The sequence below is a fragment of the Tarenaya hassleriana genome, unplaced genomic scaffold (genome assembly GCF_000463585.1).
Source record: "Tarenaya hassleriana unplaced genomic scaffold, ASM46358v1 Cleome31, whole genome shotgun sequence".
Lineage (NCBI taxonomy): Eukaryota > Viridiplantae > Streptophyta > Magnoliopsida > Brassicales > Cleomaceae > Tarenaya > Tarenaya hassleriana.
The window spans coordinates 1713788-1741638 of NW_010966274.1; the positions used below are offsets into that span (position 1 = coordinate 1713788).

At 37.8% G+C, this 27851-nt stretch overlaps 5 protein-coding genes across 10 annotated transcripts; 4 read left to right on the forward strand and 1 right to left on the reverse strand.

Moving 5' to 3' along the window:
- The first annotated feature begins 3078 nt into the window (after positions 1 to 3078).
- LOC104820659 (CBL-interacting serine/threonine-protein kinase 23) lies at positions 3079 to 7163 on the forward strand. Of its 3 annotated transcripts, XM_010551202.1 has the most exons (16): positions 3079 to 3723; positions 3801 to 3863; positions 4054 to 4125; positions 4224 to 4331; positions 4427 to 4507; positions 4661 to 4714; positions 4809 to 4934; positions 5043 to 5132; positions 5253 to 5372; positions 5494 to 5619; positions 5839 to 5955; positions 6067 to 6123; positions 6200 to 6274; positions 6467 to 6545; positions 6687 to 6720; positions 6949 to 7163. In XM_010551202.1, the coding sequence occupies exons 1-15, from the start codon at positions 3526 to 3528 to the stop codon at positions 6716 to 6718; spliced, it is 1398 nt and encodes a 465-aa protein (XP_010549504.1). In that variant the 5' UTR covers positions 3079 to 3525; the 3' UTR covers positions 6719 to 6720; positions 6949 to 7163. The 3 variants fall into 3 exon arrangements, with proteins under 3 accessions (XP_010549504.1, XP_010549503.1, XP_019058887.1); XM_010551201.1 differs by having other exon boundaries at positions 6687 to 7163; XM_019203342.1 differs by lacking the exons at positions 5839 to 5955; positions 6067 to 6123; positions 6200 to 6274; ... (1 more) ...; positions 6687 to 6720; positions 6949 to 7163 and adding an exon at positions 5688 to 5820 and having other exon boundaries at positions 5494 to 5648.
- Positions 7164 to 8124: 961 nt separating this feature from the next.
- Positions 8125 to 13041, forward strand: LOC104820663 (solanesyl diphosphate synthase 3, chloroplastic/mitochondrial-like). 2 transcript variants are annotated; one of them, XM_010551209.2, is made up of 12 exons: positions 8125 to 8433; positions 8950 to 9042; positions 9343 to 9423; positions 9579 to 9650; positions 9876 to 9983; positions 10077 to 10163; positions 11662 to 11733; positions 11878 to 11963; positions 12106 to 12238; positions 12315 to 12404; positions 12498 to 12596; positions 12740 to 13041. In XM_010551209.2, exons 1-12 carry the CDS (start codon positions 8290 to 8292, stop codon positions 12917 to 12919), a joined length of 1245 nt encoding a protein of 414 aa, XP_010549511.1. In that variant the 5' UTR covers positions 8125 to 8289; the 3' UTR covers positions 12920 to 13041. The 2 variants fall into 2 exon arrangements, with proteins under 2 accessions (XP_010549511.1, XP_019058884.1); XM_019203339.1 differs by lacking the exons at positions 8125 to 8433; positions 8950 to 9042; positions 9343 to 9423; ... (1 more) ...; positions 9876 to 9983; positions 10077 to 10163 and adding exons at positions 10338 to 10435; positions 10736 to 10816; positions 10972 to 11043; positions 11269 to 11376; positions 11470 to 11556.
- A 907-nt stretch (positions 13042 to 13948) lies between these two features.
- LOC104820662 (solanesyl diphosphate synthase 3, chloroplastic/mitochondrial-like) lies at positions 13949 to 18423 on the forward strand. Of its 2 annotated transcripts, none has more exons than XM_010551207.1 (12): positions 13949 to 14219; positions 15565 to 15660; positions 15932 to 16012; positions 16153 to 16224; positions 16375 to 16494; positions 16612 to 16698; positions 16801 to 16872; positions 17107 to 17192; positions 17407 to 17539; positions 17620 to 17685; positions 17779 to 17877; positions 18019 to 18423. In XM_010551207.1, the coding sequence occupies exons 1-12, from the start codon at positions 14076 to 14078 to the stop codon at positions 18196 to 18198; spliced, it is 1236 nt and encodes a 411-aa protein (XP_010549509.1). In that variant the 5' UTR covers positions 13949 to 14075; the 3' UTR covers positions 18199 to 18423. The 2 variants fall into 2 exon arrangements, with proteins under 2 accessions (XP_010549509.1, XP_010549510.1); XM_010551208.1 differs by having other exon boundaries at positions 17464 to 17539.
- A 1674-nt stretch (positions 18424 to 20097) lies between these two features.
- Positions 20098 to 24253, forward strand: LOC104820661 (solanesyl diphosphate synthase 3, chloroplastic/mitochondrial-like). 2 transcript variants are annotated; one of them, XM_010551204.2, is made up of 14 exons: positions 20098 to 20504; positions 20609 to 20641; positions 20733 to 20828; positions 21083 to 21163; positions 21318 to 21389; positions 21559 to 21690; positions 21807 to 21893; positions 21998 to 22069; positions 22214 to 22299; positions 22519 to 22651; positions 22729 to 22818; positions 22912 to 23010; positions 23153 to 23412; positions 24034 to 24253. In XM_010551204.2, the coding sequence occupies exons 1-13, from the start codon at positions 20361 to 20363 to the stop codon at positions 23330 to 23332; spliced, it is 1305 nt and encodes a 434-aa protein (XP_010549506.1). In that variant the 5' UTR covers positions 20098 to 20360; the 3' UTR covers positions 23333 to 23412; positions 24034 to 24253. The 2 variants fall into 2 exon arrangements, with proteins under 2 accessions (XP_010549506.1, XP_010549508.1); XM_010551206.2 differs by lacking the exon at positions 20609 to 20641.
- On the reverse strand, positions 23436 to 25765 carry LOC104820660. Its single transcript, XM_010551203.2, has 6 exons — positions 25173 to 25765; positions 24523 to 25072; positions 24374 to 24430; positions 24186 to 24272; positions 23902 to 24078; positions 23436 to 23761 (listed from the first exon to the last, which is right to left on the reverse strand). The coding sequence occupies exons 1-6, from the start codon at positions 25649 to 25651 to the stop codon at positions 23717 to 23719; spliced, it is 1395 nt and encodes a 464-aa protein (XP_010549505.1). The 5' UTR covers positions 25652 to 25765; the 3' UTR covers positions 23436 to 23716.
- Between the last annotated feature and the right edge of the window lie 2086 nt (positions 25766 to 27851).

Below are 27851 nucleotides of genomic sequence, written 5' to 3' on the forward strand. Positions count from 1 at the left end.
TATTAGATATGATTGTTTTAAAATCATTAATCAAATCCAAATTAAATTTTAAAATAAAAAATTCAACCAAATAATTTTCTAATTAACAACACAAATCCAAATCTAAAATTTTAAAATTAAAATAAAGAATTTACATGAAATCAAAACGGAATAAAAATATAATTCTAATTAATTTTTATGCGAATTTTTAAACTAAGATGTTTCTTCCCATATGCCAAAAGACAAGCATAATAAAATTTGTTTATTTTTATCAAAATTTAAAAGTCTTTTGATTATATTTTCTCAAGTAATTGACCTAAATTCGAATTATCTAGTCCCGGATGGTTATCCACCATCCAAATAATAATCATTGTTGAAAAGTCATTAAATTAAAATATTTTTTAGAATATTATACGTCCCAACACTCGCCTTACTATATATAATTGCCATTCAACCGTTCCCTCGTCTTCACCATTTCCCTTCTTCCCCCGAACCCTAAATTCCGCCGGAAAAATTCCACAGAGAGAGAGAGAGAGAGGAGATGGCGAATGTCCGGCTGGCTAGGTTCATAACGGAGGTTGCTCCGCCGCAATTCGTGACGGTGATGAGGCAAAGGACGGCGAAGATGCTCGACACCATCAAGGAAGAGGAAATCAGAGACACTCTCAGCGATTCTCTCTACTTGTCCTCTTCGTTTGCTCCGATGACGTCATCTCCGTCTTCTTCCTCTGCTCCGCCTCTTACTTTCGCCGGTCCGAACAAATCTCCGGCGAATTTGGTCCGGGGCTCGATAATGAGCCTGGATCGCTAGGTTTCTACGGAGATTGCTGTATTTCGGCTTTGGTTGTGTACGAATCGGAAAATAGATTAGGGTTTTTTCTCGTTCCCTTTTGTTTCTATCATCAGATACAGAGATACATATATTTGTATATATCTGTGTGTATATGTATCGTTGATGCAGAATTAGTGTATAGTTTTGTGATTAATCTAAAGGATGTTTAGGAAATAACCGTTTCCGATGAGCTCCGGCGGTTCAGGTGATCGGAGCGGTAACCTGAACCGGGTCGATCGAACCGGATAATCCCGGTTCGGTTTGACCCGGTCCGGTAGAAATTGTCTAAATGTTTCCTTGCAGTGCCTTTGTACGGCATCGTCTGCCGTCTGGTATTGGGTTTGATAATATTTAAATAATTAGCAAAACGTTCAAGTTTTTCACACTCCAAGCATTGACCCATATGGAATTGACTCTTATAAAGAATCTTATAATTTAATTTTTTTATTGCAATAGTGATTTAATCACATCAAATACTATTTTGAAATAAAATTGGGTTTTATTATCAAATTAATTTGAAAAAACCAAATGGGAGTTTTTATACTAATAATCGTCTATAATACATCAACCAATATCCTAATTTCCTTTTAATTTATGCCGTTACGAAATAGAAAGCATGGAAAAATAATTTCGAAAAAAATGGAAAAAAATAAAAGAATAACATGTCTTTATATACATTTTAATGTGAATTTGTCATCCCTATATATATATATAATATACAAGTTTTGCAAATTTTGAAGAATGGACCGTTCATTGGTTAAACTTTAATAATATCCAAAATCTTTTGTCTCACTTTTGTTCCTCTTTTTTTTTTTTGTTTATATAATTTTATTGTTCTTTTCCGTAATAAAATAAAATAGATTGAGAGATTGAAAATTAAAGGTCAAACTTTATTGTGGTCCGCAATAACGTGGCATGTTGTTGACATCACATGTGCCCCCAATAATTTCATAAAATAGATTTTTTTAAAAAAAATTAGGCCAATTGTTATCATTTTATTTTTAAAATTTTACCAAAATTATACCTATTTCATTTCCATTATAATTTGGGTTAGAATCAAATTTTATTGAATTGACTTAAAATTATTTTAACAAAAAATTATATTCATTATAATTGAAATCAAAATCATTTGAAGATAATTAGTATTATTTAATTTTGTTTGATTTTATATATTGGAAAAGGAATGTAATTCTCTAGGATTTGTAGTTTATACTTTATTAGATAAACAAATCAGGGTCCAGTTAACGTAACATTCCGATTGAAATTCATTTTATCGTTTATAATGATACAATTAATATTTTTAACACACAATTTTAAATTTTATTTGCCGGCACCTAACATAATATAATATGACAGACAAAGTTAATGTGATGATTAGTTCTAAAATAGTGCTTATGTCTCTGTCTAATTACTAATGGCCACTTTGCTTTCGATATAATCTACGTTGTGGCTAGAAGACACGTGTCTTATTTATTTTACTTACAGATTGGGAAGAAAATTATTTTATAGGGTGGGTTCTTTACAAAATGTTAAAAAAATAACAATTCACAAACTATATAAAAAAGGATATTTATAAAAAATATATTTTTTAAATACCAGAGTTATATTTTAAAACAAAAAAATGAAGAATATTATTATGTTGGATAGGATTATTATTATTATTTTTTATTTTGATAATTACGAGATGTATTATACATTCAGCCTAATTAATCTTTCTAAATCTAGAATCAGGTGATAAATTTTTATTTGTCTAAATATTTAGATATAGATACATGTATTTTTAGAGATATCCATATTCGTTTTCACGGATTTTATAAAAATATTATATTTAATTTTTATCTCAAATCCATCCAAGTTTGGATTTGGATAAAATTATATTATTATCAACTAAAACCCATTAATTAATTTATGACTAAATCTAAATCTCAGATTCAGACGTACGAAATAATTTGATCATAGATTTTTATGAGAGATGATCTGAATATTAATGTTTGGGATCTCTGTCTAAGCAGGCGAGACCTGAATATTAGTTTCTATCATTAAAACGTTTTATAATGAAAGATTAATAACCAAGAGATGGAAGATTAATTAATTTATTAACAAAAAAAGATTAATTAATTAGATAAAGCCTTCCTCGTATAACACTTGCAGGTGAATATAAATCCATGTTAATAAAGTATATCATATCGAATGATTTATGTAATTTAATTGTTTTATAACTCCTTCCACATCGACTCCCCGCAGATTTTTATTGGTTTACCCTCTCTCTCTCTCTCTCTCTCTCTCTCTCTCTCTCTCTCGCTCGGCGTCGATTTCTCGCAGGAATCCGCCGGGAAAAAGTTTCCGATTTTACGAAACTCTCGATCATCGTCGTCGGATTTTCATTGGCTTGGTGATTTTTATCGGTTTATTTTCTCATCGGATTCGGCGGACTTGATGCGTCGTGTTCTTCGCTCGTCAGGAATTTTCTCCGCACGCGATATTTGAATTTGAATTTGTTCCGGCTTCTGGGTCTCCGATTCTAGGGTTTTTTCTGGGCACCTTCTTCAGTTATCTGGGTATTTGTAGATCTCCACCAGCAAGATGAGTGTTGCTAAATCTCAGGTTTGGCAACCATGCAAGAAGAAGAGGTTGTGAACGCTAAAAAGAGATCGATCGCCACTGTAATCTGAGGAGGAGAAGAACAGCTGAGAATCTACAGACGAGAGCAAGAGATGGCTTCTCGGTCGGGATCTGCGAGCAATTCGGGAAATCTGGGCAGGACAAGAGTCGGAAAGTACGAGCTCGGAAGGACACTCGGCGAAGGGACCTTCGCGAAGGTTAAGTTCGCGAGGAACGTCGAAACGGGAGAGAACGTCGCCATCAAGATCATTGACAAAGAGAAGGTCATGAAGAATAAGATGATCGCTCAGGTATAAAAGCCTTCTCCTGCAATGGAGATTGACTTGAACTGTTCAGTTTTGATGTCGACATCGTTCCTTGTTCGCAGATTAAACGTGAGATCTCGACCATGAAACTGATCAAGCACCCGAATGTGATCCGTATGTACGAGGTTTGATCTAGTTTCATGTTCTTGTAATATCTGTTTCTGCATGCTCATTCTTAGTTTCATTCATTCAGATACATGGCTTTGATTGGAAGCTTGTAAGTGCATGTGGTCCCTTGCCCAGCATATACTATATTATATATATACACAGATATTATATTCTTCTCTTTGAAGGTATAGTATTCTCTCCTTTCAGGTGATGGCAAGCAAAACCAAAATATACTTTGTTTTGGAATTCGTGACCGGTGGTGAGCTTTTCGACAAAATTGTAAGTTTCGGTCCAAAGATGTGTTTTTTCGTTGGATAACTTAATAACTCGAGAGCCCGAGTGAAGAAGAAGTATTAACTCTTTGATCCTTTGATTAGTCAAGTAAAGGGAGGTTGAAGGAGGACGAGGCAAGAAAATACTTTCAGCAGCTTATTAACGCAGTTGACTATTGCCATAGCAGAGGAGTTTATCATAGAGATCTTAAGGTCATTGACTCGGTTTTTTTGCTTGTAAATTGATCTCAATGTTAAGGTTTAGTTTGTCAATGAGCTGTGGCATCTTGTTTGATTTCTTCTTGCAGCCGGAGAATTTGCTTCTTGATGCAAATGGAGCTCTTAAAGTGTCTGATTTTGGGTTGAGTGCTCTACCTCAGCAAGTTCGGGTGAGCACTATGCCGTCTTATTGTATATATACTTTGATATGAACAATGTTATAAACTTACAATACGGTATAATTAAAAAACTGTGGCATCTAATCTAAGAAGAAAGAATTTCACGAAAACGTTAAAGCTGATGTTATGATTCTTCTTATTTAGGAGGATGGACTGCTTCACACAACTTGTGGAACTCCAAACTATGTTGCTCCTGAGGTATTATTCACTTGACTGCAAACCGGGTATTGTTTTATTTTTTTAATATTTTGTTTTGTTTTTGTTCTAATAATTTCTGCTTCGGTCTGTATAGGTTATCAACAACAAGGGATATGATGGAGCCAAGGCTGATTTGTGGTCGTGTGGTGTGATTCTTTTTGTCCTAATGGCCGGTTATTTACCTTTCGAAGATCCTAATCTCATGTCATTATATAAAAAGGTGTCAACTATTTTGTTCCTCGCTTGCTCTTCCTTCTTCTGCGTGTATTCATTTTTTGCATTCTATGTGAAAGTTCATGTCATGAGTCTCCTTTCTTAACGAACACAGATATTTAAGGCGGACTTTACTTGTCCCCCCTGGTTCTCTACAAGTGCTAAGAAGTTGATCAAACGGATCCTTGACCCGAATCCAGCAACGGTATTTTTTTCTTCTTCTTGTTTTCGTATTTTCTCATTCCTTGTTCTGTGTTATTCAAGCTTCTGGCTTTACCAGAGTGATTGAAATTCTAGACTTTGACGCCGATTTCATATTGAATAGAGGATCAAATTTGCTGAAGTCATTGAAAATGAGTGGTTTAAGAAAGGATACAAGGCACCTGCATTTGAGCATGCTGATGTCAGCCTCGATGACGTTGATGCAATTTTTGACGAATCTGGGGTAAAGGCTTCCGATTATTTTTTTTTTAATTTTTGTATTCTGTTCTCTTTTGCATCTTTATCAGATCGTAGTGTGGCCAAAACATGCCTGATTGGTTGGTTTTTTGCTTGTCGGTTTATAGGATTCTAGGAATCTTGTTGTGGAGAGAAGAGAAGTAGGAGCTTCGGCACCCGTATCTATGAATGCCTTTGAGCTGATCTCAACTTCTCAGGGTCTCAATCTCGGTACTCTTTTCGAGAAACAAATGGTATGATACTTTGAGATTTTGGGATTTCATTGTTGCCATTTGTTAGCTTGCCAAGTTTCTTCTTTTCTTTTCGGGTTTGATCTTCTCTTCGGTTTTTCTCTTTTCTCGATTTCATTGGAGCTAAAGACGAATAGGTTTCCTTTCATGAAAGCTTAGTAGTAACAGTTAAACTTATTCTGGTTGAAGTCTTCCTCTCAAATCAGTGATTTTTGATTTCAGGGGCTTGTTAAACGCAAAACGAGATTTACCTCCAAATGCAATGCTAATGATATAATCTCAAAAATTGAGGCAGCTGCTGCACCTTTGGGGTTTGATGTTAAGAAAAATAACTACAAGGTTGGAATACTCACACTTCATATCTATCTACCTGTATGTATATACCGAAAATATATGCATTACCATCCTCTTCCAGGTTAGACCCTTACATCTTCTGTTATCTGATTTTAGATGAAACTCTTAGGGGAGAAGGAAGGACGCAAGGGTCATTTAGCAGTGGCCACTGAGGTATTTTCATAATTTCTTGAGGTTGGTTGGTTGAATCTTGTTTCAAAATAAAATTCCTTCTTTTTTATATTTTAAGGTATTTCAAGTGGCACCGTCACTTTATATGGTTGAAGTCCGAAAATCCGGTGGTGACACCTTGGAATTTCACAAGGTATGTTACCCTAAATCTTGATTCTTCTCCCACGGGTTTTGAACTAAGGCACCTTTTAACTAAAATCAAGTTTATTGTCAATGGTTTGAGTTACCGAAGATCGTCTAGGAATCATCTGCTCTTGTATGTGGTTAAAGAATCTGAACTAGCCTCTCGTCTTGCCCGTTTTCCCTGGTTTTTTTTTTTTTAAAGTTTTACAAGACCCTTACCGCGGGGCTGAAAGACATTGTCTGGAAAACAATAGACGAAGAAAAAGAGGAAGGCAGCGATGGTAAGTACCGAGCATGCTTATGAAATGCATTGAACTATATGTATGAAGTTTCTGATAGCCAAAGAAACCGAGATGAAAACAAAAGATGACACCTTGCACTTGCATGAACTGAATCTGTCATTCACATCTTGGATTTTTCAGGTGGCACTGCCATGGCCGTAGCTTCTTCTTAAGAGTATGAACGCTCGTTTTCTTCTTGATTTTCTCGGTTCAAAATGCTCGGTATTCGTCTTCATTCTTGATTTTTTCTCGGTTCAGAACACTCGGTTATGGTTGTCCGGTGATATGGTCTTGGAAATTATACAGGAAAAAAGATTTGCAAGTTTTTTTTCGTCTTTTGTTGTGGGGGTTGGTGGTTCCATGGAACTGTTGTGAAACTGTGAATACCGACAACATGTTGCAGGGATGAGAATATGAAGTGGGAACTGTGTGTGTGTTGCCATTGGAGCAGAGCTTCGTTGTCTGGATTGGATTCAGACATTTGATTCTGTTTTTTCAGTTTTAGTTTTCAACAGACTTATGTCTTCTTCTTCTCGGATTCAGGATGCAGTAGTGGCGATTGTGTGGATATTATTATTGTACATGTACGGGGGACTCTCAATACGTTTTTATAAAGATTGATTTGCTTAAAAGCTATTAGGTAAATGCTCTGAATACAATATGCAGTCCGGTTTGACTTCGGTTCGGTTCTGTTCCGATTTTTACTAAAAGAAATTAGATCTTAAAAAATTTTCTTTTTCGGAGTTTTTTAAAATTTGTTTCGATTCGATTTTAGAAAATTTAGTTTTTATAAAATTAATATTGTTCGAAAAATTTGGAATAAAAAAATACCGAATTTTTTGGTTCGATATGGTTCGGTTCTTTGGAATGGAATATGCAAAATTTATACCATTGATAGATATGATCATGTAATTCGGAATGGTCTCTGCGCTGTCATTAAGAAAAACCGAACCATGGTGTAATTATTTGAAGATTTTTAATATAAAAATTTTAAAATAGAAACTAAATCCTAGAGTAAAATCTAAAGGCTAATATAAAAATTAAAAATACTTTTGTAATCGCAATGAATATTGTTTTTTAATAAACATGTCCAAAATTTTCCTCTAAAATCCCCTTGAATGAACAAAAAAGCAACACAAGACCGTAGAGTGGGTCAATCGGATTTTGATTTGGATTCCATTTGATTTTAATTTCGCCTATAACTGTTTAATTTTTTGTATTCGGTTCGGTTACTACAAAAATACTTATTTTCTTAAAAAAATTACGATTTTTCGATTATTTTTTTATTCAGTTTGGATTCGGATTCGGTTTAAAAAAAATCATAACCATTCGGTTTTATATTTAATTCGGTATGATTATAATTATAGTGGTTTAAATCATATCCATTGTTCGGTTATTAACTAAAAAAACTACCCTACAAGACAGATTAATAAATTAATAAAAATTTGGCATTAAAACCCTGAAGCCCTAAAACCCCACTTGTTTGCTCCAAGAGAGAGAGGAAACAAAAAGTCGTGTTTTCTTTCTCCTTACAAACATTTTCATGGCTGACATTCGTCGTCGTCATTAGACGATCTTAATGACTGATCAACTAATGGTCTCAAGGAAAAAAAAGAGAAAAAAGGGCAAAGTCGATTCCTTTTGTTGCCATTCGACCTGGGTTCTTATCAGATTATGAAAATTTGCGAGCTTTTTTTGGGAGGGGTGATTCTTAGTTTCCCTGTTTGGATTCGAGAGGATTAGAATGTTATTTTGCAGGGGATTTTCTCGGATTTCTTCCAACTTTCCGAGAAAACGAAGCTTCTTTCTCTGCCCTTCTTTTCTCGGCTCTCATCGGCACCTCGTGGTGCTCGATCAAGATCATTCTCGCCCTGGCTCTGCACAGGAGGTAATTGCTCGTTTATCTTGTCTGAAAACATCATCATTCGATTAGGGTATCTTCGATTTAGGATTGTTGTGGGTTTCGATGTTGGGTTTATTGGGGTTCAAAACCAACTGATTCCAAAAGTTTTAGTAGCTTTATATGAAAAAGGGTTTAAATTTAGTTGCTATCTAGCTTAGTTTGGTGGATTTCCTCAGACCAGCAGATACTTTCCTCATTATTTTCGTGAAAATGTGTGAGAGCATGAGAGAATCGAATCATCACCCAATAATTATTTTTTTCCTGAATGTTTTCATGGGTTCTTGTTGGAGATTTGACGATTGTTTATTGCTTGTCAATGCTCTCTCTGTGTGCGTGTGTGAGAGAGAGAGGGAGAGAGAGAGAGAGAGAGAGAGAGAGAGAGAGAGAGAGAGAGAGAGAGAACATGTTGACATGAGTTTTGTTTTTCAGAGTTTCAGATACTTGTAATTAGTGACCTAATCAATGTATGTTTTTCCTGTTATTATTTATGCTGTTTAGTAGGGCTTCGGTTGCAGAGAAACTTATTCATGGAGATCTCCTGTTTTTGGCAATTTTAGACATCAACTCTATCATCAGAGCAGCTCCTTAGTTGAGGTTTGAACCTACCTGTCTCATCCCTTGGTTTTCTGTTCTCTACTCCAAAGCTTGAAACTTTGAGCTTCTAGGATTAGATTTCCGCTATACTTAAGCTGGACATGGGCTTTGACTCGATAAGAGTTATCCGTTCCATTGTCCTAATATCTGTTCTTATTTGTTTTATTAATCCTCGTACCGAATTGGTTGTCGTGCTTTGTTAGTATTCGTTGCTGAATTTGGTGAATCCTTCTTGGTTGTGTCATTCCATATTTGCTCATCTTTCTGCCCTTTACTGAAAGAGTGACTTTCCTTTTCCAGGAGGAGCTTGACCCGTTCTTGCTTGTTGCCGATGAGCTGTCCCTTCTCGGTAATAAATTGCGAGCAATGGTCGTTGCTGAGGTATTTACTTACTAATATTTCACACTTGGTATCTTTTGATTTGATTTAGTGTGTTCATGTCATGTGGGAATGGTTGAAGTAGGTTTGCCACTGGAATTGATGTTGAGTGAAGTTATACATCGATTTTGTTTCCAAATCTATCTTCTTCTGTCTAGGTTCCGATGCTTGCCTCTGCAGCCGAGTATTTCTTTAAAATGGGGGTTGAAGGAAAGCGCTTTCGTCCTACGGTAATGGCAATGATTCTTCCAAGTCTCTATCTGTGTCTTATCTTTTCATCGCACAATCTGAAATTCCATGTCTGGTTTCCCATCATTTCACTATTATTATCGTATATTTTGTATTATGGAGATAGCCTCTCTCCCATCCGAAGCTTCAGCTGTCTTCTCTCATGAGTTTTTTTTTTCCTGTATGTTTCAAATGAAAGAAACTTATTAGACATGTAATATTTTCAGGTCCTGCTGTTGATGGCAACTGCTCTAAATGTACGTTTACCAGATATACACGCATCAGAACTACGTGCAAGGCAACAGTGTATAGCTGAAATCACAGAGATGATACACGTTAGTTGCTATACCTTTTGTTACCATCGTTTCTTAAGATCAGAGTTTTGAGATGTGCTTCTTGATTGAGATTATTGTGCTTACTCATTGTAGGTTGCGAGCCTTTTGCATGATGATGTCTTGGATGACGCAGATACAAGGCGCGGTATCGGTTCATTGAATCTTGTGATGGGAAACAAGGTAATGGGCAGATAATAGCTTCTTCTGTGGTCAGATCATTGAGTATCTTTGATAATTGTGTTGGAAACTGCCATTGAGATTTCACCCTCGTGAGTTTTGTTTTTCAGAGTTTCAGATACTTGTAATTAGTGACCTAATCAATGTATGTTTTTCCTGTTATTATTTATGCTGTTTAGTAGGGCTTCGGTTGCAGAGAAACTTATTCATGGAGATCTCCTGTTTTTGGCAATTTTAGACATCAACTCTATCATCAGAGCAGCTCCTTAGTTGAGGTTTGAACCTACCTGTCTCATCCCTTGGTTTTCTGTTCTCTACTCCAAAGCTTGAAACTTTGAGCTTCTAGGATTAGATTTCCGCTATACTTAAGCTGGACATGGGCTTTGACTCGATAAGAGTTATCCGTTCCATTGTCCTAATATCTGTTCTTATTTGTTTTATTAATCCTCGTACCGAATTGGTTGTCGTGCTTTGTTAGTATTCGTTGCTGAATTTGGTGAATCCTTCTTGGTTGTGTCATTCCATATTTGCTCATCTTTCTGCCCTTTACTGAAAGAGTGACTTTCCTTTTCCAGGAGGAGCTTGACCCGTTCTTGCTTGTTGCCGATGAGCTGTCCCTTCTCGGTAATAAATTGCGAGCAATGGTCGTTGCTGAGGTATTTACTTACTAATATTTCACACTTGGTATCTTTTGATTTGATTTAGTGTGTTCATGTCATGTGGGAATGGTTGAAGTAGGTTTGCCACTGGAATTGATGTTGAGTGAAGTTATACATCGATTTTGTTTCCAAATCTATCTTCTTCTGTCTAGGTTCCGATGCTTGCCTCTGCAGCCGAGTATTTCTTTAAAATGGGGGTTGAAGGAAAGCGCTTTCGTCCTACGGTAATGGCAATGATTCTTCCAAGTCTCTATCTGTGTCTTATCTTTTCATCGCACAATCTGAAATTCCATGTCTGGTTTCCCATCATTTCACTATTATTATCGTATATTTTGTATTATGGAGATAGCCTCTCTCCCATCCGAAGCTTCAGCTGTCTTCTCTCATGAGTTTTTTTTTTCCTGTATGTTTCAAATGAAAGAAACTTATTAGACATGTAATATTTTCAGGTCCTGCTGTTGATGGCAACTGCTCTAAATGTACGTTTACCAGATATACACGCATCAGAACTACGTGCAAGGCAACAGTGTATAGCTGAAATCACAGAGATGATACACGTTAGTTGCTATACCTTTTGTTACCATCGTTTCTTAAGATCAGAGTTTTGAGATGTGCTTCTTGATTGAGATTATTGTGCTTACTCATTGTAGGTTGCGAGCCTTTTGCATGATGATGTCTTGGATGACGCAGATACAAGGCGCGGTATCGGTTCATTGAATCTTGTGATGGGAAACAAGGTAATGGGCAGATAATAGCTTCTTCTGTGGTCAGATCATTGAGTATCTTTGATAATTGTGTTGGAAACTGCCATTGAGATTTCACCCTCGACTTAAATGATGTAGCTAGCTGTGTTAGCCGGAGACTTTTTGCTCTCCCGAGCTTGTGTGGCTCTTGCTTCTTTGAAAAATACCGAGGTACGCAGATTAATGGTCCCCTTAAATTTCCTTCAAACAGAAAAATTTTATCAAGGCCATTTCAAGAAATCATCTTTTCCAGAGCCAAGGCGAGAACTTTTTTACCGTGCAAGTCATCAATCTCGTTATTTCTTTGCGGCATAGGTTGTATCGTTGCTTGCAACAGTTGTTGAACATCTTGTTACGGGTGAAACGATGCAGATGAGTAGCACATCCGAGCAGCGTCACAGGTTCATCTTCTTCTCTCTTGCTTTATATATTATAGTCATAACCTATTGTTAGCTATGCTTATTCTGCATAATCTTTTCTGATATTTGAAATCTTTTTCACTGCTCGATTATAAACTTTCAATGCGAATGTTCGTGAGTGCAGTATGGACTACTATATGCAGAAGACGTATTACAAGACTGCATCTTTGATTTCGAATAGCTGCAAGGCCATTGCCCTTCTTGCGGGCCAAACGGCGGAAGTTGCCATTCTAGCTTTTGAGTACGGGAAAAATCTGGTTGGTTTACTTGACTGTATCCACAACTCCATTCTCGATCGCTACTTCCTTTGATCAGCTAAGTTTCTGTTTGCAGGGTTTGGCATACCAATTGATAGATGATGTCCTTGATTTCACAGGCACATCGACTTCTCTCGGGAAAGGATCTCTATCTGATATCCAACATGTAAAAACATATGCTCTGTTCTTTCGGACCCTCAACTTCGAAGACGAAAACTTCTCAGCTTTATCTTAATAACCATATAAAATCATGATACAGGGAATAATAACAGCTCCAATCCTCTTTGCAATGGAAGAATTCCCACAACTAATCGAAGTTGTTCATCAGGGATTTGACAATCCGAACAACGTTGACATTGTGAGTTCATACACAGTGTTGTTCTATTTGCTTTGTGGGTACTGAAAATTCACATCTTTGAACGATTTTGATGTATCCATATCGTTTTTCTGGATTCTTTTCGCCGATTTTGGAATGCCCATCTTTTATATTTTTGTAAATAGGCGCTGGAGTACCTCGGAAAGAGCAGGGGAATACAAAGGACGAGAGAGCTGGCCTTGGAGCACGCCAACCTCGCTGCTGTGGCTATCAGGTCGTTACCTGAAACCGACGATGAAGAGGTGAAAAGGTGTAGGCGTGCACTCATTGATCTCACCCATAGAGTCATCACCCGAAAAAAGTGACCAACTCTCTCTTCAGTCAGTTTCTCTTTATACCCGAGCTCTTTTGGCTTGCTACTTCGGCCGTTGATAGCAATGATGTGGTGGGAAAACTGCTTAAAATGAGTTTCATTCGATTCATTTAAGTGTGATACGTTTCGTTGAATAATTTGTTCAAGAATTAGCTTGTTTCATGTAGAACATGAGTTATGGAAGAAAGGAGGACACAGGGAATGTTCATTTGCAGGAAAGAAAAAAAAGCCAAACTTTTCATTTTGATCTTTTTTAATTCTTCTTAGATTGTTTACTCAAACCCTGACAGTCTCTAAACGGATGACAAACCAGAAGGGTCGGTCTGTATATTAGGGATTATACCGAAACCAGGAGGGCCTTGAACCGAGGATTGAGTCAGTGAACATGGCAAACATAACCAAAAACCGGAGCTTTTTCATGTGTTTAACTGATATCTCAAGCTTTGGTTAGCAGTTGATGTCGGATTTCTCGGGTATCAGTTATACGTACCTGAAGAATGGCGAAAACCCGTTTGGCCATGCCCCTCTCTGCTGCAACTTGTCTGGATGCAGACATAGCGGCGGAGCTTTCTGGTCTGCCTTCTTCACTTGTGATCCTTCTTGGCTTCTTCATAGAGTGTGGACGTTCCTTTTCTTGTTGATTATCTCAGTTCCGTTCAGACACTCAGTAACGGTTGTCCATATATATGTCTTTTTTGATACAATCCAAAAAAGAATAATAGGAAATTGACATAGATATATTTTTAAATCAAATATAAATTAATACCCACTTATAAAATAAGATTTCAAATTATAAAAAAAAAATTATTTACATTTTTTTTATAAATATGGTATTTTATCAAAAAGAAAATCCCATAAAAATATATTAATAAAATTTGGCATTAAAACCCTGGAGCCCTCGGGGAGTGGATACCTTAAATCCACTCGTCTTGTCTTTGTCGCTCTTCCTTTCTTTTTCCCTCTTCACGTCAAACATTTTCATGGCTGGACATGCGTCGTCATAAAACGATTTCAATGATTGATCAACTAATGATCTCAGGGAAGGAAAGAAGCCATGTCGGTTCCTTTTGTTGCTATTCGATCTGGGTTCTATTCAGATTCTGTAAATCTGCGAGCTTCTCGGGAATAGTGTTCAAGAGAGAAAGCCGATGTCATTTCGCGGAGGATTTTCCCGGATTTCCTCCAAGTTTCCGAGAAAACGAAGCTTCTTTTGCTACCCTTCTTTTATCGGTCCTCATCGGCACCTCCACGTGCCCGGACAAGATCATTCTCGTCCTGACTCAACACAGGAGGTAACTACTCATTCACCTTGTCTGGAAAGATCATCATGCGATTAGGGTATCTTCGATTTAGGATTGTTGTAGTTTTGATGTTGGGTTTTCAAGGGAATGGATTGGCATGGTTTATGTTCTGATTGGCCTCGTGAACTCACTGTAGAAAAATTTTATGTTTCTTTACCCAATAAAACAACAAGATGGAATGTGAAAAATGATGAAACTCTTAATGGTTAACGAGAGACATTCATCTCTGTTTCATTTGTCTCCAAAGGCTTTTTATAGCCTTTTTAATGGTAATGGCATGTATCTCACCAATTACCAATAATAGGTTCAATACTTACCAAATAAAATACAACAACAACATCGTCTTAATCCCAAGTTTATTTGAGATCGGCCGCATGAATCATTCTTTTCCATTCATTTCGGTTTTACGTCATATTCTCTGATATTTGCAAATAAAATAATCAAATTAAAACAAAAATAATGAAAAGGAAATCATATAAGATTATTCTAACAACTTCACCTCTAATCTTCATATTTCTCACCTTTTTTTCATTCTTTCAACGATCTATCATTCATGCTCCCACGGTAGAGTTTGAATAAGCATCAAAGTCCAACGTTTTGAAAGTGTCCCACGTTTCTTTTGGAGACACCGTTTCACCGAACTACGCTAAGACATTTCACTAATACATTGATAAATGATTCCAAATACCACCATCATTGCATTCTGAGGGTCTACGAACCTTTTCGATTGCACCACATACCACACAACGTAGTTTGTATTAGAGGGTGGCACTTCCCTCTAACAACGGTACACCTTCTTCATTTTTCTGGGTATACATGCATTCTTTGTCGTCGTTGGTAAAAGAGATTGCGGAGAGACGCTTTTTTCTTTCACCGGCACTCTTATCTCCATTGTAACAAACCAATCACCATTGTTGCCAATACCATCGTGGTCGATATTCCTTTCTTTCAATGGCACCCTCGTTTAGTTCGTCGTGACAAATTACCTGTGCTCCCTCTCATAGCACTTACTGAAGACTAATTTCAAGACATACGGTGCACCGAGGACTTGTTTTTTTTTCCGGAATCCATATGTATCTTTGAACCAGGGACTGATACCACATGTAGAAAAATTTTATGTTTCTTTCTCAAACAACAATAATATGGAATGTGAAAAATGATCAAAGAGAATGAAGCTTTTAATGGTTAACGAGATTATTCTAACATTTACAGGCTCCACGGGTTTCTCGGGCAGCAGATGTGATTATTGTTCTTGTACTTTTTTTTTTCAGAATGTTATAATTAGTGGCTCTAACCAATGTATGTTTTTCCTTTTATTATTTATGATGTTTTTTAGGAGAGCTTCGGTTTCAGAGGATCATATCCATGGAGATGTCCTGTTTTTGGTAATTTTAGACATCAACTCTATCGTGAGAGCAGCTCCTTAGTTGAGGTTTGAAATCTAATCTGTCTCTGTCTCATCTGCTTACCACATTCCTTAGTTTTCTTTCTCCTACTCTACAGCTTAAACTTCTAAGACTATTCTTAAGTTGGACATGCGCTTTGACTCGACAAGAGGTTGTCCTAATTTCCGTTCTCTCATTGTTTTGTTTTATCCTCATATCTATTTGTTACTGAATTTTGGTCAACCCTTCTTGGTTGTGTCATTCCATATTGCTCTTCATTCTGCCCTTTATTGTAAGAGTGAAACTTTCCTTTTCCAGGAGGAGGTTGACCCGTTCTTGCTTGTCGCTGATGAGCTGTCTCTTCTCGGTAATAACTTGCGAGCAATGGTTGTTGCTGAGGTATTTGCTCACTAATATTCCACATTTGGTATGTTTTGATTTGATTTATTGTGTTCATGGCAGTTGTGGATGCAGTTTTGCCGCTGGATTTGATGTTGAGTAAAGTTAGATTTGTTTTTTATATATCTTCTGCTGTCCAGGTTCCGGTGCTCGCCTCTTCAGCTGAGCATTTCTTTAAAATGGGGGTTGAAGAAAAACGCTTTCGTCCTACGGTAATGGCAATAATTCTTCAAGTCTCTATCTGTGTCTTATCTTTTCATCACGCAATCTGAAGCTAGCCTCTCTCCCATCCGAAGCTTCAGTAGTCTTCTCTCTGTATCTTTTCAAATTGGTGAAACTTATTAGGCATACAATGTTTTCAGGTCTTGCTGTTGATGGGAACTGCTCTAAATGTATGCTTACCAGAAGTATCAGTTTGTGAATCTGCAGATATACTGCGTGAAAGGCAACGATGTATAGCTGAAATCACAGAGATGATACATGTTAGTTGCTAGATTTATTTTCCTTGGATGTTGCTCTGAGCTATACCGTTTTACCATCGTTTCTTACAATTAGAGATGCTTCTTGATTGAGATTATTATTATGCTAACTCATTGTAGGTTGCTAGCCTTCTCCATGATGGTGTCTTGGATGATGCAGAAACAAGGCGCGGTGTTGGTTCATTGAATCTTGTAAAGGGAAACAAGGTATGGGCAGATAATAGGTTCCTTGTGGTCAGATCACTGAGTATCTTTGACAATTGTGCTGGAAACAGCTATTGAGATTTCACACTCGACTTAATGATGTAGCTAGCTGTATTAGCCGGAGACTTTTTGCTCTCTCGAGCTTGTGTGGCTCTCGCTTCCTTGGAAAATACAGAGGTAGGAAGAGTAATGGTCCCCTCAAATTTCCTTCAGGCAGTAAAATTTTATCGATACCCGTTCAAGAAGTCATCTTCTCCAGAGTCTCTGCCCTTCTTTCTATTTTTCTTAAGCGTACGTGTATGTTGATGGACAACTTAAACTTGAAGGCCGTTTCTCGAGATTCATCAGTGTCATCAACAGTACAAACGTTTTTACCCTGCAAGTCATGAATCATTATTTCTTTGTGCGTAGGTCGCATCGTTGCTTGCAATAGTTGTGGAACATCTTGTTACGGGTGAGACCATGCAGATGAGTAGCACATCCGAGCAGCGTCTCAGGTACATCTTCTTCTTCTCTTGCTTGATATAGTGATAACCTATTCTTACTTCGCCTTTAGCCTATGCCTATCCCTTAACAGATGAGCCCTTCGATTTCCTGTCTACAAAATATTTTTCTGAGTTTTCATTGCTCGATGGTATGTGCTCAATATAAACCCTTGATTCAGATATAAGAAAAAAAAGACCATGCAAATGTGTTTATTCGTGAGTGCAGTATGGATTACTATATGCAGAAGACGTATTATAAGACTGCATCGTTAATTTCACATAGCTGCAAGGCCATTGCCCTTCTTGCCGGGCAAACGGCAGAAGTTGCCATGCTAGCTTTTGAGTATGGGAAGAATCTGGTTCGTTAACTCGACTGTATCCACAACTCCATTCTCGATAGCTACTTCATTTTGATCAGCTAAGTTTCTGTTTTTTGCAGGGTTTGGCATACCAATTGATAGAGGATGTCCTTGCTTTCACAGGCACATCGACTTCTCTCCAGCATGTAAAAACATATGCTCTGTTCTTTCAGACCCTCAACTTCAAAGTCGAAAACTTCTCGGCCTCGTCATAATAACCATATATAATCGTGATGCAGGGGATCATAACAGCTCCAATCCTCTTTGCAATGGAAGAATTCCCGCAACTAATCGAAGTTGTTCATCAGGGATTTGACAATCCGAACAACGTTGACATTGTGAGTTCATACAGTGTTGTTCTATTTGCTTTGTGGGTACTGAAAATTCACATCTTTGAACGATTTTGATGTATCCATATCGTTTTTCTGGATTCTTTTCGCCGATTTTGAAATGCCCATCTTTTATATTTTTGTGAATAGGCGCTTGAGTACCTCGGAAAGAGCAGGGGAATACAAAGGACGAGAGAACTGGCTTTGGAGCACGCCAACCTTGCTGCTGTGGCTATTAGGTCGCTACCCGAAACCGATGATGAAGAGGTGAAAAGGTGTAGGCGTGCACTCATCGATCTCACCCATAGAGTCATCACCCGAAAAAAGTGACCAACTCTCTCTTCAGTCAGTTTCTCTTTTTACCCGAGCTCTTTTTGCTTGCTGCTTCGACCGTTGATAGCAATGATGTGGTGGGAACACTGCTTAAAATGAGTTTCATTAGATTCATTGAAGTGTGATTCGTTTCGTTGAATAATTTGTTCAAGAAGTAGTTTGTTTCATGTAGAACATGAGTTATGGAAGAAGGGAGAACACAGGGAATGTTCATCTGACTATTTTGCAGGAAAAAAAAAACTTTTCATTTGATCTTTTTTTATTCTTCTTACATTTTTTACTCAAACCCTGACAGTCTCTAAATCGATGAAAAACCAGAAGGATTGGTCTGTATATTAGGGTTTATACCCAAACCAGGAGGGCCTTGAACCGAGCAGTCTAGCTCGAGAACCCTTCTCTCGATACATTACGCAGCCCATGCATCCTGCAGGTTCCAGAATGGCTCGAGTCAGTGAGCATGGCAAACATAACCAAAAACCGGGCTTTTTCATATGGGTTTAATCGATATCTCGAGCTTTCATTAGCAGTTGATGTCGGATTTCTCGGGTTTTAGTTATGTGTACCTGAAGAACGGCGAAAACCCGATTGACGATGTACTTCTGAGGAGGCGATGCCCCTCTCTGCTGCAACTTGTTTGGATGCAGACATAGCCGAGCTTTCTTGTCTGCCTGCTTCACTTGTGATCCTTCTTGGCTTCTTCATAGAGTATGGGCATTGGTTTTCTTCTTGATTATCTCGGTTCAGTTCAGACACTCGGTAATTGTTGTCCTGTGATATGGTCTTGGAAGATATACAGGGAAAGCTTCGAGGGCCTCTGCATTTGGAAGTTTTTTGTTGTCTTTTCTTGGGGAATGTTGTGATTCGTTAAACTGTGAATAGCAAAACATGTTGCGGAGTTGAGAATATGATGTGGGAAGCTGAGTGTGTGTGGCCATTGGAACAGAGCTTAAGCCTTCAGTGGTTGGGATTCAGACATTGATTCTGTCTGAAGTCTGACCAAAAAAGAAAAGGTTGTCTTTGGAGTTAGTTAGAAGCAAAATTACTCATATCCTCGCAAAGTCGTCTTCTTGGATTCTCACTTTGTTTATAAACAGATATTATGTAAATGCTTTCTGCCAAAAAGTCGATGTATTGGAATCTATATATTTAGCTTCTTTTGTTTTTGGAAAAATCCTAAAAAAATATATAATTTTTTTAGTTTTCATAAAATAAAATCTAATTTTTTTTTATCAAATAAAATCTTAATTTCATTTTCAGTGAAAATAAACGTGAATTTTATATTTGTTGCCATTTTTAAACCTATATATTAAAATAACGTTCTGATATCCTATATGTTAAATCAGCGCGTTGATTATATTTGACATGTGACTGTACACATGTTATGATATTGATATACCAAGTAAGTGATGAGTTTAAAAATGATAAATATTATAAAATTTAGTTTATAATTTAAGAATTAATTTGAAGTTTTATTTGATAAAAAATAAAGTTTAGATTTTATTTTATGAAAATCGATAAGTTAAGATATTTTTTTGGAATTTGTTTTTTATTTTTGTGTGAAAACCGAAAATATATGACAATAAACAAAATTTATGTCATCGATAGATATGATCATATAATTTGATGTAATTATTTATTTGTCATAGCTCAAAAAATTGGAAATTAAAATAGATATGTTTTTAACAATATTTTTAATCAAATATAAAATAACAAAATAAAATAATACCCAACTATAAAATAAAACTAAGTTATAAAAAAAAATAAGACCTTACCGCTCATAAAAAAGGGCATTTCAAATTATAAAAAATTATTACATTTTTTTTTTTTATAAATATGGTATTTTATCAAAGAGAAAATCCACTTGTCTTTAAAACCCTCGAGCCCTCGGGCAGAGGAGACCTTAAACCCACTTGTCTTGCCTTGGTAGCTCCGAGAGGGAAAACAAGAATTCGAGTTCTTGTTTTCTTCGCATCAAACATTTTCATGGCTGACATTCGTCGTCGTCATAAAACGATTTCAATGGCTGATCAATTAATGATCTCGGGGAAAAAAGCAGTGCCGATTCCTTTTGTTGCTATTCGATCTGGGTTCCATTCAGATTCTGTAAATTTCCGAGCTTCTTCGGAGGGGTGATTGTTGGTGTTCAAGAGAGAAAACCGATGTCATTTCTCAGAGGATTTTCTCGGATTTCTTCCAAGTTTCCGAGAAAACGAAGCTTCTTCTGCTACCCTTCTTTTCTCGGTCCTCGTCCGCACCTCTACGTGCCCGGACAGGATCATTCTCGCTATGACTCTACAAAGGAGGTAACGAATCATTTATCTTGTCTGAAAACATCATCATTCGATTTGGGTTTTCAGGGAAATGGATTGGCATGGTTTATGTTCTGACTGGCCTCGTGAATTTACAGGCTCCGCGGTTTTCTCGGGCAGGAGATGCGATTGTTGTTCTTTTCCTTTTGTTTTTCAGAATGTTGTTGTAATTAGTGACCATAACCAATATATGTTTTTCCTGTTATTACTTATGATGTTTAGGAGGGCTTCAGTTTCAGAGGATCATATCCATGGAGATGTCCTGTTTCTGGTAATTTTAGACATCAACTCTATCGTGAGAGCAGCTCCTTAGTCGAGGTTTGAAATCTACCTGTCTCTGTCTCATCTGCTTGCCAGATTCCTTGGTTTTCTTTCTCCTACTCTACAGCTTAAACTGCAAAGACTATTCTTAAGTTGGACATGTGCTTTGACTCGACAAGAGGTGGTCCTAGTTTCGGTTCCCTCATTGTTTTGTTTTATCCTCATATCTATTTGTTGCTGAATTTGGTGGGGCCTTCCATATTGCACTTCACTCTGCCCTTTACTGAAAGAGTGAGACTTTCATTTTCCAGGAGGAGCTTGACCCGTTCTTGCTTGTCGCCGATGAGCTGTCTCTTCTCGGTAATAAATTGCGAGCGATGGTGGTTGCTGGGGTATTTACTTAGTTGTATTCCACCTTTGGTATCTTTTGGTTTCATTTAGTATGTTCATGTCATGTGGGAGCGGTGGAAGGAGGTTGCCAGTGGATTTGATGCTGAGAAAATCTATACACCGATTTTGTTTTTAAATCTATCTTCTGCTGTCTAGGTTCCAATGCTTGCCTCTGCAGCTGAGTATTTCTTTAAAATGGGGGTTGAAGAAAAACGCTTTCGTCCAACGGTAATGGCGATCATTCTTCAAATCTTTATATCTATGTCTTTGTCTTATCTTTTCATCACACAATCTGAAGCTAGCCTCCCTCCCATCCGAAGCTTCAGCAGTCTTCTCTCATGAGTTTTTGTCACAACTTTCAAATTGATGAAACTTATTAGGCATCTAATGTTTTCAGGTCTTGCTGTTGATGGGAAATTCTCTAAATGTACGCTTACCAGAAGTATCAGTTTGTGAATCTGCAGATATACCGGTATCAGAACTGCGTGAAAGGCAACGGTCTATAGCTGAAATCACAGAGATGATACATGTTAGCTGCCAGATTTATTTTCCTCGGATGTCGCTCTGAGCCATACCGTTTTACTATCTTTCTTACAATTAGATACGCTTCTTAATTGAGATTATTATTATGCTTACTCATTGTAGGTTGCGAGCCTTCTCCATGATGATGTCTTGGATGATGCAGATACAAGGCGCGGTGTTGGTTCATTGAATCTTGTGATGGGCAACAAGGTAATGGGCAGATGGTAGCTTCTTCTATGGTCAGATCACTGAATATCTTTGACAATTATGCTGGAAACAGCTATTGAGATTTCACCCTCGACTTACTGATGTAGCTGGCTGTATTAGCCGGTGATTTCTTCCTCTCCCGATCTTGGGTGGCTCTTGCTTCTTTGAAAAATACAGAGGTAAGAAGACTAATCGTCCCCTCAAATTTCCTTCGGGCAGTAAAATTTTATAGATACCCATTCAAGAAATCGTCTTTTCCAGATTCAAGGTAAAAACTTTTTTACCGTGTGAGTCATCAATCTCGTTATTTCTTTGTGGCATAGGTTGTGTCGTTGCTTGCAACAGTTATTGAACTTCTTGTTACGGGCGAGACAATGCAGATGAGTAGCACATCCGAGCAGCGTCACTGGTTCATCTTCTTCTCTCTTGCTTTATATATTATAGTCATAACCTATTGTTAGCTATGCCTATCCCTTAATAGATGAGCCCTTAGATTTCCTGTCTACAAAACATTTCTCTGAGTTTTGAAATAACTTCCATTGCTCGATGATATGTGCTCAATATAAACTCTTGATTCAGACACAAGAAAAAAAAAATGACCATGCAAATGTTTTGTTCGTGAGTTCAGTATGGACTACTATATGCAGAAGACATATTATAAGACTGCATCGTTAATTTCACATAGCTGCAAGGCCATTGCCCTTCTTGCCGGGCAAACAGCAGAAGTTGCCATGCTAGCTTTTGAGTACGGGAAGAATCTGGTTCGTTAACTCGACTGTATCCACAACTTCATTCTCGATAGCTACTTCATTTTGATCAGCTAAGTTTCTGTTTGCAGGGTTTGGCATACCAATTGATAGATGATGTCCTTGCTTTCACAGGCACATCGACTTCTCTCGGGAAAGGATCTCTATCTGACATCCAGCATGTAGAAACATATGCTCTGTTTTTTCAGACCCTCAACTTTGAAGTCGAAAACTTCTCGGCCTCGTCATAATAACCTTGTATAATCGTGATGCAGGGAATCATAACAGCTCCAATCCTCTTTGCAATGGAAGAATTCCCGCAACTAATCGAAGTTGTTCATCAGGGGTTTGACAATCCGAACAACGTTGACATTGTGAGTTCATACACAATGTTGTTCTATTGCTTTGTGGGTACTGAAAGTTCACATCTTTGGAAGATTTTGATGTACCCATATCGTTTTTCTGGATTCTTTTCGCCAATTTTGAAATGCCCATCTTTTATATTTTTGTAAATAGGTGCTCGAGTACCTCGGAAAGAGCAGGGGAATACAAAGAACGAGAGAGTTGGCCTTGGAGCACGTCAACCTTGCTGCTGTGGCTATCAGGTCGTTACCTGAAACCGACGATGAAGAGGTGAAAAGGTGTAGGCGTGCACTCATTGATCTCACCCATAGAGTCATCACCCGAAAAAAGTGACCAACTCTCTCTTCAGTCAGTTTCTCTTTATACCCGAACTCTTTTCGCTTGCTGCTTCGACCGTTGATAGCAATGATGTGGTGGGAACACTGTTTAAAATGAGTTTCATTCAATTCATTTAAGTGTGATCCATTTCGTTGAATAATTTGTTCAAGAAGCAGTTTGTTTCATGTAGAAATAGAACATGAGTTATGGAAGAAAGAAGAACACAGGGAATGTTCATCTGACTATTTTGCAGGAAAGAAAAAGCCAAACTTTTCATTTTGATATTTTTTTATTCTTCTTACATTGTTTACTCAAACCCGGACAGTCACTAAACCGATGACAAACCAGAAGGGTCGGTCTGTATATTACCAAAACCAGGAGGGCCTTGAACCGAGCAGTCTAGCTCGAGAACCCTTCTCTCGATACATATGCAGCCCATGCATCCTGCAGGTTCCAGAATGGCTCAAGTCAGTGAACATGGCAAACATAACCAAAAACTGGAGCTTTTTCATGTGGGTTTAACCAATATCTCGAGCTTTGGTTAGCAGTTGATGTCGGATTTCTCGGGTATAAGTTATATGTACCTGAAGAATGGCGAAAACCCGTTTGGCGATGTACTTCTGTGGTGGCGATGCCCCTCTCTGCTGCAACTTGTCTGGATGCAGACATAGCCGAGCTTTCTGATATGCTTTCTTAACTTGTGATCCTTCTTGCAGATTCATCAGAGGGATTGGGTACCATCCGCTCTCGGGCCAAAGAACCTGACAAACCCAACAACAGGCTATCATCGTATCAGAGGTTTCTTCATCGAATCAGCTTCTGTGTCGAGTTTTGTTTTTTGTATGCAGAGTTTTGTCTGTGAGCTTACATGGTGTAGAGTTGAGAGGAGGAGTTTGATGTCAGTTTCCTTCCCATTTAACCAATGTGTTATCTCTCTGTCCTTCTCCATCTCCATCTGCAGGTTTTCGTTTCAGAGTTTCTTGTCAGATTCTGACTCATTCACAAAAAACAACAAGTAGCAGTTTTTTACTGATTGTCGGAGAGAATCTCGCTTACTTGTTCGTCTGACTTCTCTTCCTCTTCGCCGATTCTCGAGTTGCTTTCCTCTTCTTCCTGAAGATCGATCACATTGCTTTCGGCTTTCAGAGTCCATGGGCATATGCTGCAGATGAAAAATTCTGAAAGAAAATGTCGGAAAATCTTACAGTTGTGGTCGATTTCAGAGTCGAAGTCCCGGAACTTCCTTCGTGAGATTGACACTCAGTTTCGATGATCTGAGGTTTTGTGTCGGGACGGAGAAATCTCTCTTTCGCCCAGGCGATGGCCTCGTCTATGTCGATCGAATCCGAACCTCCTCCTTCGCGGTAATGGTCGGAGTTTATCTCGATCACGTAAGAAGAGCTCATCGCTTCGTCGTCGTCTTCCTCTTCTTCTTCTTCTTCTTCTTCCATGGTGAAGCCACGTGTCCTCTGTTTCGGTTTGATCTCATCGCAGACAGAGGAGACAGGAGATGACGCAGGAGAGCTCGGTCCGTAATCGTCCATGGAGAGTTTGACGCTCCTGAAGGAGTTCGGGTCCAGGCTTATCGTCTCCGGCGAGGCTCTACGGGAACTCCCGTAGTAGAAATCTCCGTTTCCCGGTGTATTTTTATGGACGGAAAAGGAATCTCCGGCTTGTCCGTACGCCGGAATCCCATGTTTCTTCGCCTCCGGATTCTGTCCTGTTCCGCTGCTTCTCGACGGAACGTTCAACGGTCTGTAAGAAAACGAGAGACAGAACACGAAATGAGACTATATTACCCTGATCTGGTGTCCAATAAGTTGGGGCTTAGAGGAGGGCAATTTAGTAAATCTACCTGAGCCTAGAAGTGAAGGAAGACAGTGCCACATCATCGCCGGAGACCGCCGTCGCCGGCGGACGGAGAGGGCTGACGTCCTCGGAAGTGATCACCGAAGACGAATTCGACACCCACTTCGTCTGCGATCTCTCCCTCGTCGTCCTCTGGGCTCCGCCGGAAAACCCGAAAACGTCGCCGTAAAACCCATCTCCCCCGGCCGGAATCCGGAAAGCCGGGAGGCTCCGGCCGTGAGATTTGGAGGCGGGAGCCTTCCGGGAATATAACTCCGACGGCAGGAAAATCTCGTCGTAGAAGGAGCTGGAACGTGAGAAGTCGCCGGAGAATTTCCGGGTGAGAACGCTACGCGGCGGACCACCGAAAACGTCGGCGAAGTCGTCGGCATCCATGGCGGCGGAGGAGAAGGTCTGGTCAATGGATTTTCTGGCGGCGGAGAAGAAAGGGTCAAAGCCCATTCTCATACGCCAAGACTCGTCCATGTCGCCGGAAAATATTCCTCCGGTCACCGGAAAAAAGAAAGAAAGAAAGAATTCTCTGTTCAAAAAAGAGAGGAAGAGTTCAATATGGTACACTTAAACGTACATACACAGATATTATATATATATAGACAGATTATGGTATGTGTCTTTATACAAATTTGTAGGAACTCAAAAGCAAAAAAAAAAAAAAAAAAAAAAAGGGGAAAAAAAAAAAAAAAAGAAAAAAAAAAAACACAAAAAAAAAGAATAAAAAGGAAAGATATGGGGCAAGAGAAAACATTTTATAGGCTAAGTGACTTTTAGGGTTCTCATTTGGGATGTGTTTAGGACCGAAAACGTCGGCGAAGTCGTCGGCATCCATGGCGGCGGAGGAGAAGGTCTGGTCAATGGATTTTCTGGCGGCGGAGAAGAAAGGGTCAAAGCCCATTCTCATACGCCAAGACTCGTCCATGTCGCCGGAAAATATTCCTCCGGTCACCGGAAAAAAGAAAGAAAGAAAGAATTCTCTGTTCAAAAAAGAGAGGAAGAGTTCAATATGGTACACTTAAACGTACATACACAGATATTATATATATATAGACAGATTATGGTATGTGTCTTTATACAAATTTGTAGGAACTCAAAAGCAAAAAAAAAAAAAAAAAAAAAAAGGGGCATACAAAAGGGTAGTTCTTCATGTGCTGTAAGCTTTCAAACTTTTGTGTTTGGTCTGAAAAAATCTTAGATCTTTTTTTTTTTTTACTTTTATGTTCCATTATGTGAAATAAAATAAAATAAAAATTTTTTAAAAAAAGAAGGTGAAAATTCTAAAATTTGATATGTTATATAATTCATGTATGTGTGTATGTATTATATTATATATATTTAGAGATTTTTATAAAGTGGAAAGATTGGAAAAATTCTGTTGGCTGTTGGGTTTTTGAGTCCCACACTAAGACAGGATTTGATTGGTTTCCCTTTTATTTAGCTGTATATTTATTTCTCTTTTTTTCTTAATATTTTTTTTTACAATTTTCTTAATAATTTTTTTTTACAACTTCTCTTTACCTCGTCAAAATTTCACATATTTACTATCTGTTTAAAAACATTTTTTTTCTCCTTTTAATAATGAACCATTTCTCCTAATTGCCATTTTTTTTAGTTTTTCTCCCATTTGAAAAAGTCCAAATATGATTCTAACTTATTCATTCATTAAAATATTATTACATACCGTTTTAATACAATTTTGTAAACAATAGACCGGTTTATGGTTTCATTGATAGTTTATTGACTAATATTTTTTTATTATAGAAATTAGATGATAAATGTTAATAGAAAATTTAATATAATGTTTTACACATTAAGGGTTAAGGATTCAAAGTGACGTGGGTGAAAGAATGAAGGGGACAATGCACACTCTAATTTGATGTCACTAACACTATTCCCTACCAAACAAAAAAGCTTTCCAACACATTTTTAATCATTATTTCCCATTTTTATTTAAAAAAATTTAATTAATTTTATCATTTGGACCCACTCCATTACACAAAAAAGTGTACAAAAAATGTGTGAAGTGAAGCCAAGTGAATGAGGTGCCTTTTAGTAAATAAATACATGCTTAAAGTTAATTTCTTTGCAGTTTTGGGGGTTGTGATTAGGGTTGGGCGTTTCGGTTCGGTTCTTCGAAACCGGACCAAACCGAATCATTAAAACGGTATTTTTTCCGACCCGAAATCGCTGTTATTTTTCGAACGGTATCATTTTTAGAGAACCGAATTTTTCCGGAACCGAACCGAACCGAACCGAACTTTAAAAATCCCGAAAAACCGAATATTTTTAAAGGAAATCTATCATTCTTTTGATAAAACCCCGAACCGAACCGAACTGATACCGAAACCGAACCGAACCGAATACAATAAAAAACCCGATTGGTACCTATTTTTGTAAAACCAAAAGAACCGAACCGATCCATTCCGTCCCGAACCCGAACCGTTTCCCGAAACGCCCACCCCTAGTTTTGATTAGGTTATTTGGGTAATTGATTAGATTTACTATGAGGTAATAAATGAATTTCATTACCATTAATAACAGTCCCTAATGACTCTTCCTCTTAGGGCTATAATACAAAAAAGGGTACTGTTCATTGGAAATGATTGATAACTAATAGTTGTGATTCATAAATTATTTCAAAATCAATATTAGTAAATGATATTTGAGAGTA

Excerpts from the sequence above, each read along its gene's own strand:
- LOC104820661 (XM_010551204.2), top strand. The coding sequence starts at position 20,361 with ATGTCATTTCTCAGAGGATTTTCTCGGATTTCTTCCAAGTTTCCGAGA. Across the intron at positions 21,894-21,997 it reads ATCTTGTGATGGGCAACAAG|CTGGCTGTATTAGCCGGTGA; the intron begins GTAATGGGCAGA and ends TTACTGATGTAG. Across the intron at positions 22,300-22,518 it reads ACATCCGAGCAGCGTCACTG|TATGGACTACTATATGCAGA; the intron begins GTTCATCTTCTT and ends TCGTGAGTTCAG.
- LOC104820662 (XM_010551207.1), top strand. The coding sequence starts at position 14,076 with ATGTCATTTCGCGGAGGATTTTCCCGGATTTCCTCCAAGTTTCCGAGA. Across the intron at positions 16,225-16,374 it reads AAAAACGCTTTCGTCCTACG|GTCTTGCTGTTGATGGGAAC; the intron begins GTAATGGCAATA and ends CAATGTTTTCAG. Across the intron at positions 16,495-16,611 it reads AAATCACAGAGATGATACAT|GTTGCTAGCCTTCTCCATGA; the intron begins GTTAGTTGCTAG and ends AACTCATTGTAG.
- LOC104820659 (XM_010551201.1), top strand. The coding sequence starts at position 3,526 with ATGGCTTCTCGGTCGGGATCTGCGAGCAATTCGGGAAATCTGGGCAGG. Across the intron at positions 4,126-4,223 it reads GTGAGCTTTTCGACAAAATT|TCAAGTAAAGGGAGGTTGAA; the intron begins GTAAGTTTCGGT and ends TCCTTTGATTAG. Across the intron at positions 4,935-5,042 it reads TCATGTCATTATATAAAAAG|ATATTTAAGGCGGACTTTAC; the intron begins GTGTCAACTATT and ends TAACGAACACAG.
- LOC104820663 (XM_010551209.2), top strand. The coding sequence starts at position 8,290 with ATGTTATTTTGCAGGGGATTTTCTCGGATTTCTTCCAACTTTCCGAGA. Across the intron at positions 11,734-11,877 it reads CTTCTTTGAAAAATACCGAG|GTTGTATCGTTGCTTGCAAC; the intron begins GTACGCAGATTA and ends TTTGCGGCATAG. Across the intron at positions 12,405-12,497 it reads CTCTATCTGATATCCAACAT|GGAATAATAACAGCTCCAAT; the intron begins GTAAAAACATAT and ends ATCATGATACAG.
- LOC104820660 (XM_010551203.2), bottom strand. The coding sequence starts at position 25,651 with ATGGACGAGTCTTGGCGTATGAGAATGGGCTTTGACCCTTTCTTCTCC. Across the intron at positions 24,079-24,185 it reads TCCTCTCAACTCTACACCAT|GTTCTTTGGCCCGAGAGCGG; the intron begins GTAAGCTCACAG and ends TGGGTTTGTCAG. Across the intron at positions 23,762-23,901 it reads GGGTTTTCGCCATTCTTCAG|GATGCATGGGCTGCATATGT; the intron begins GTACATATAACT and ends TGGAACCTGCAG.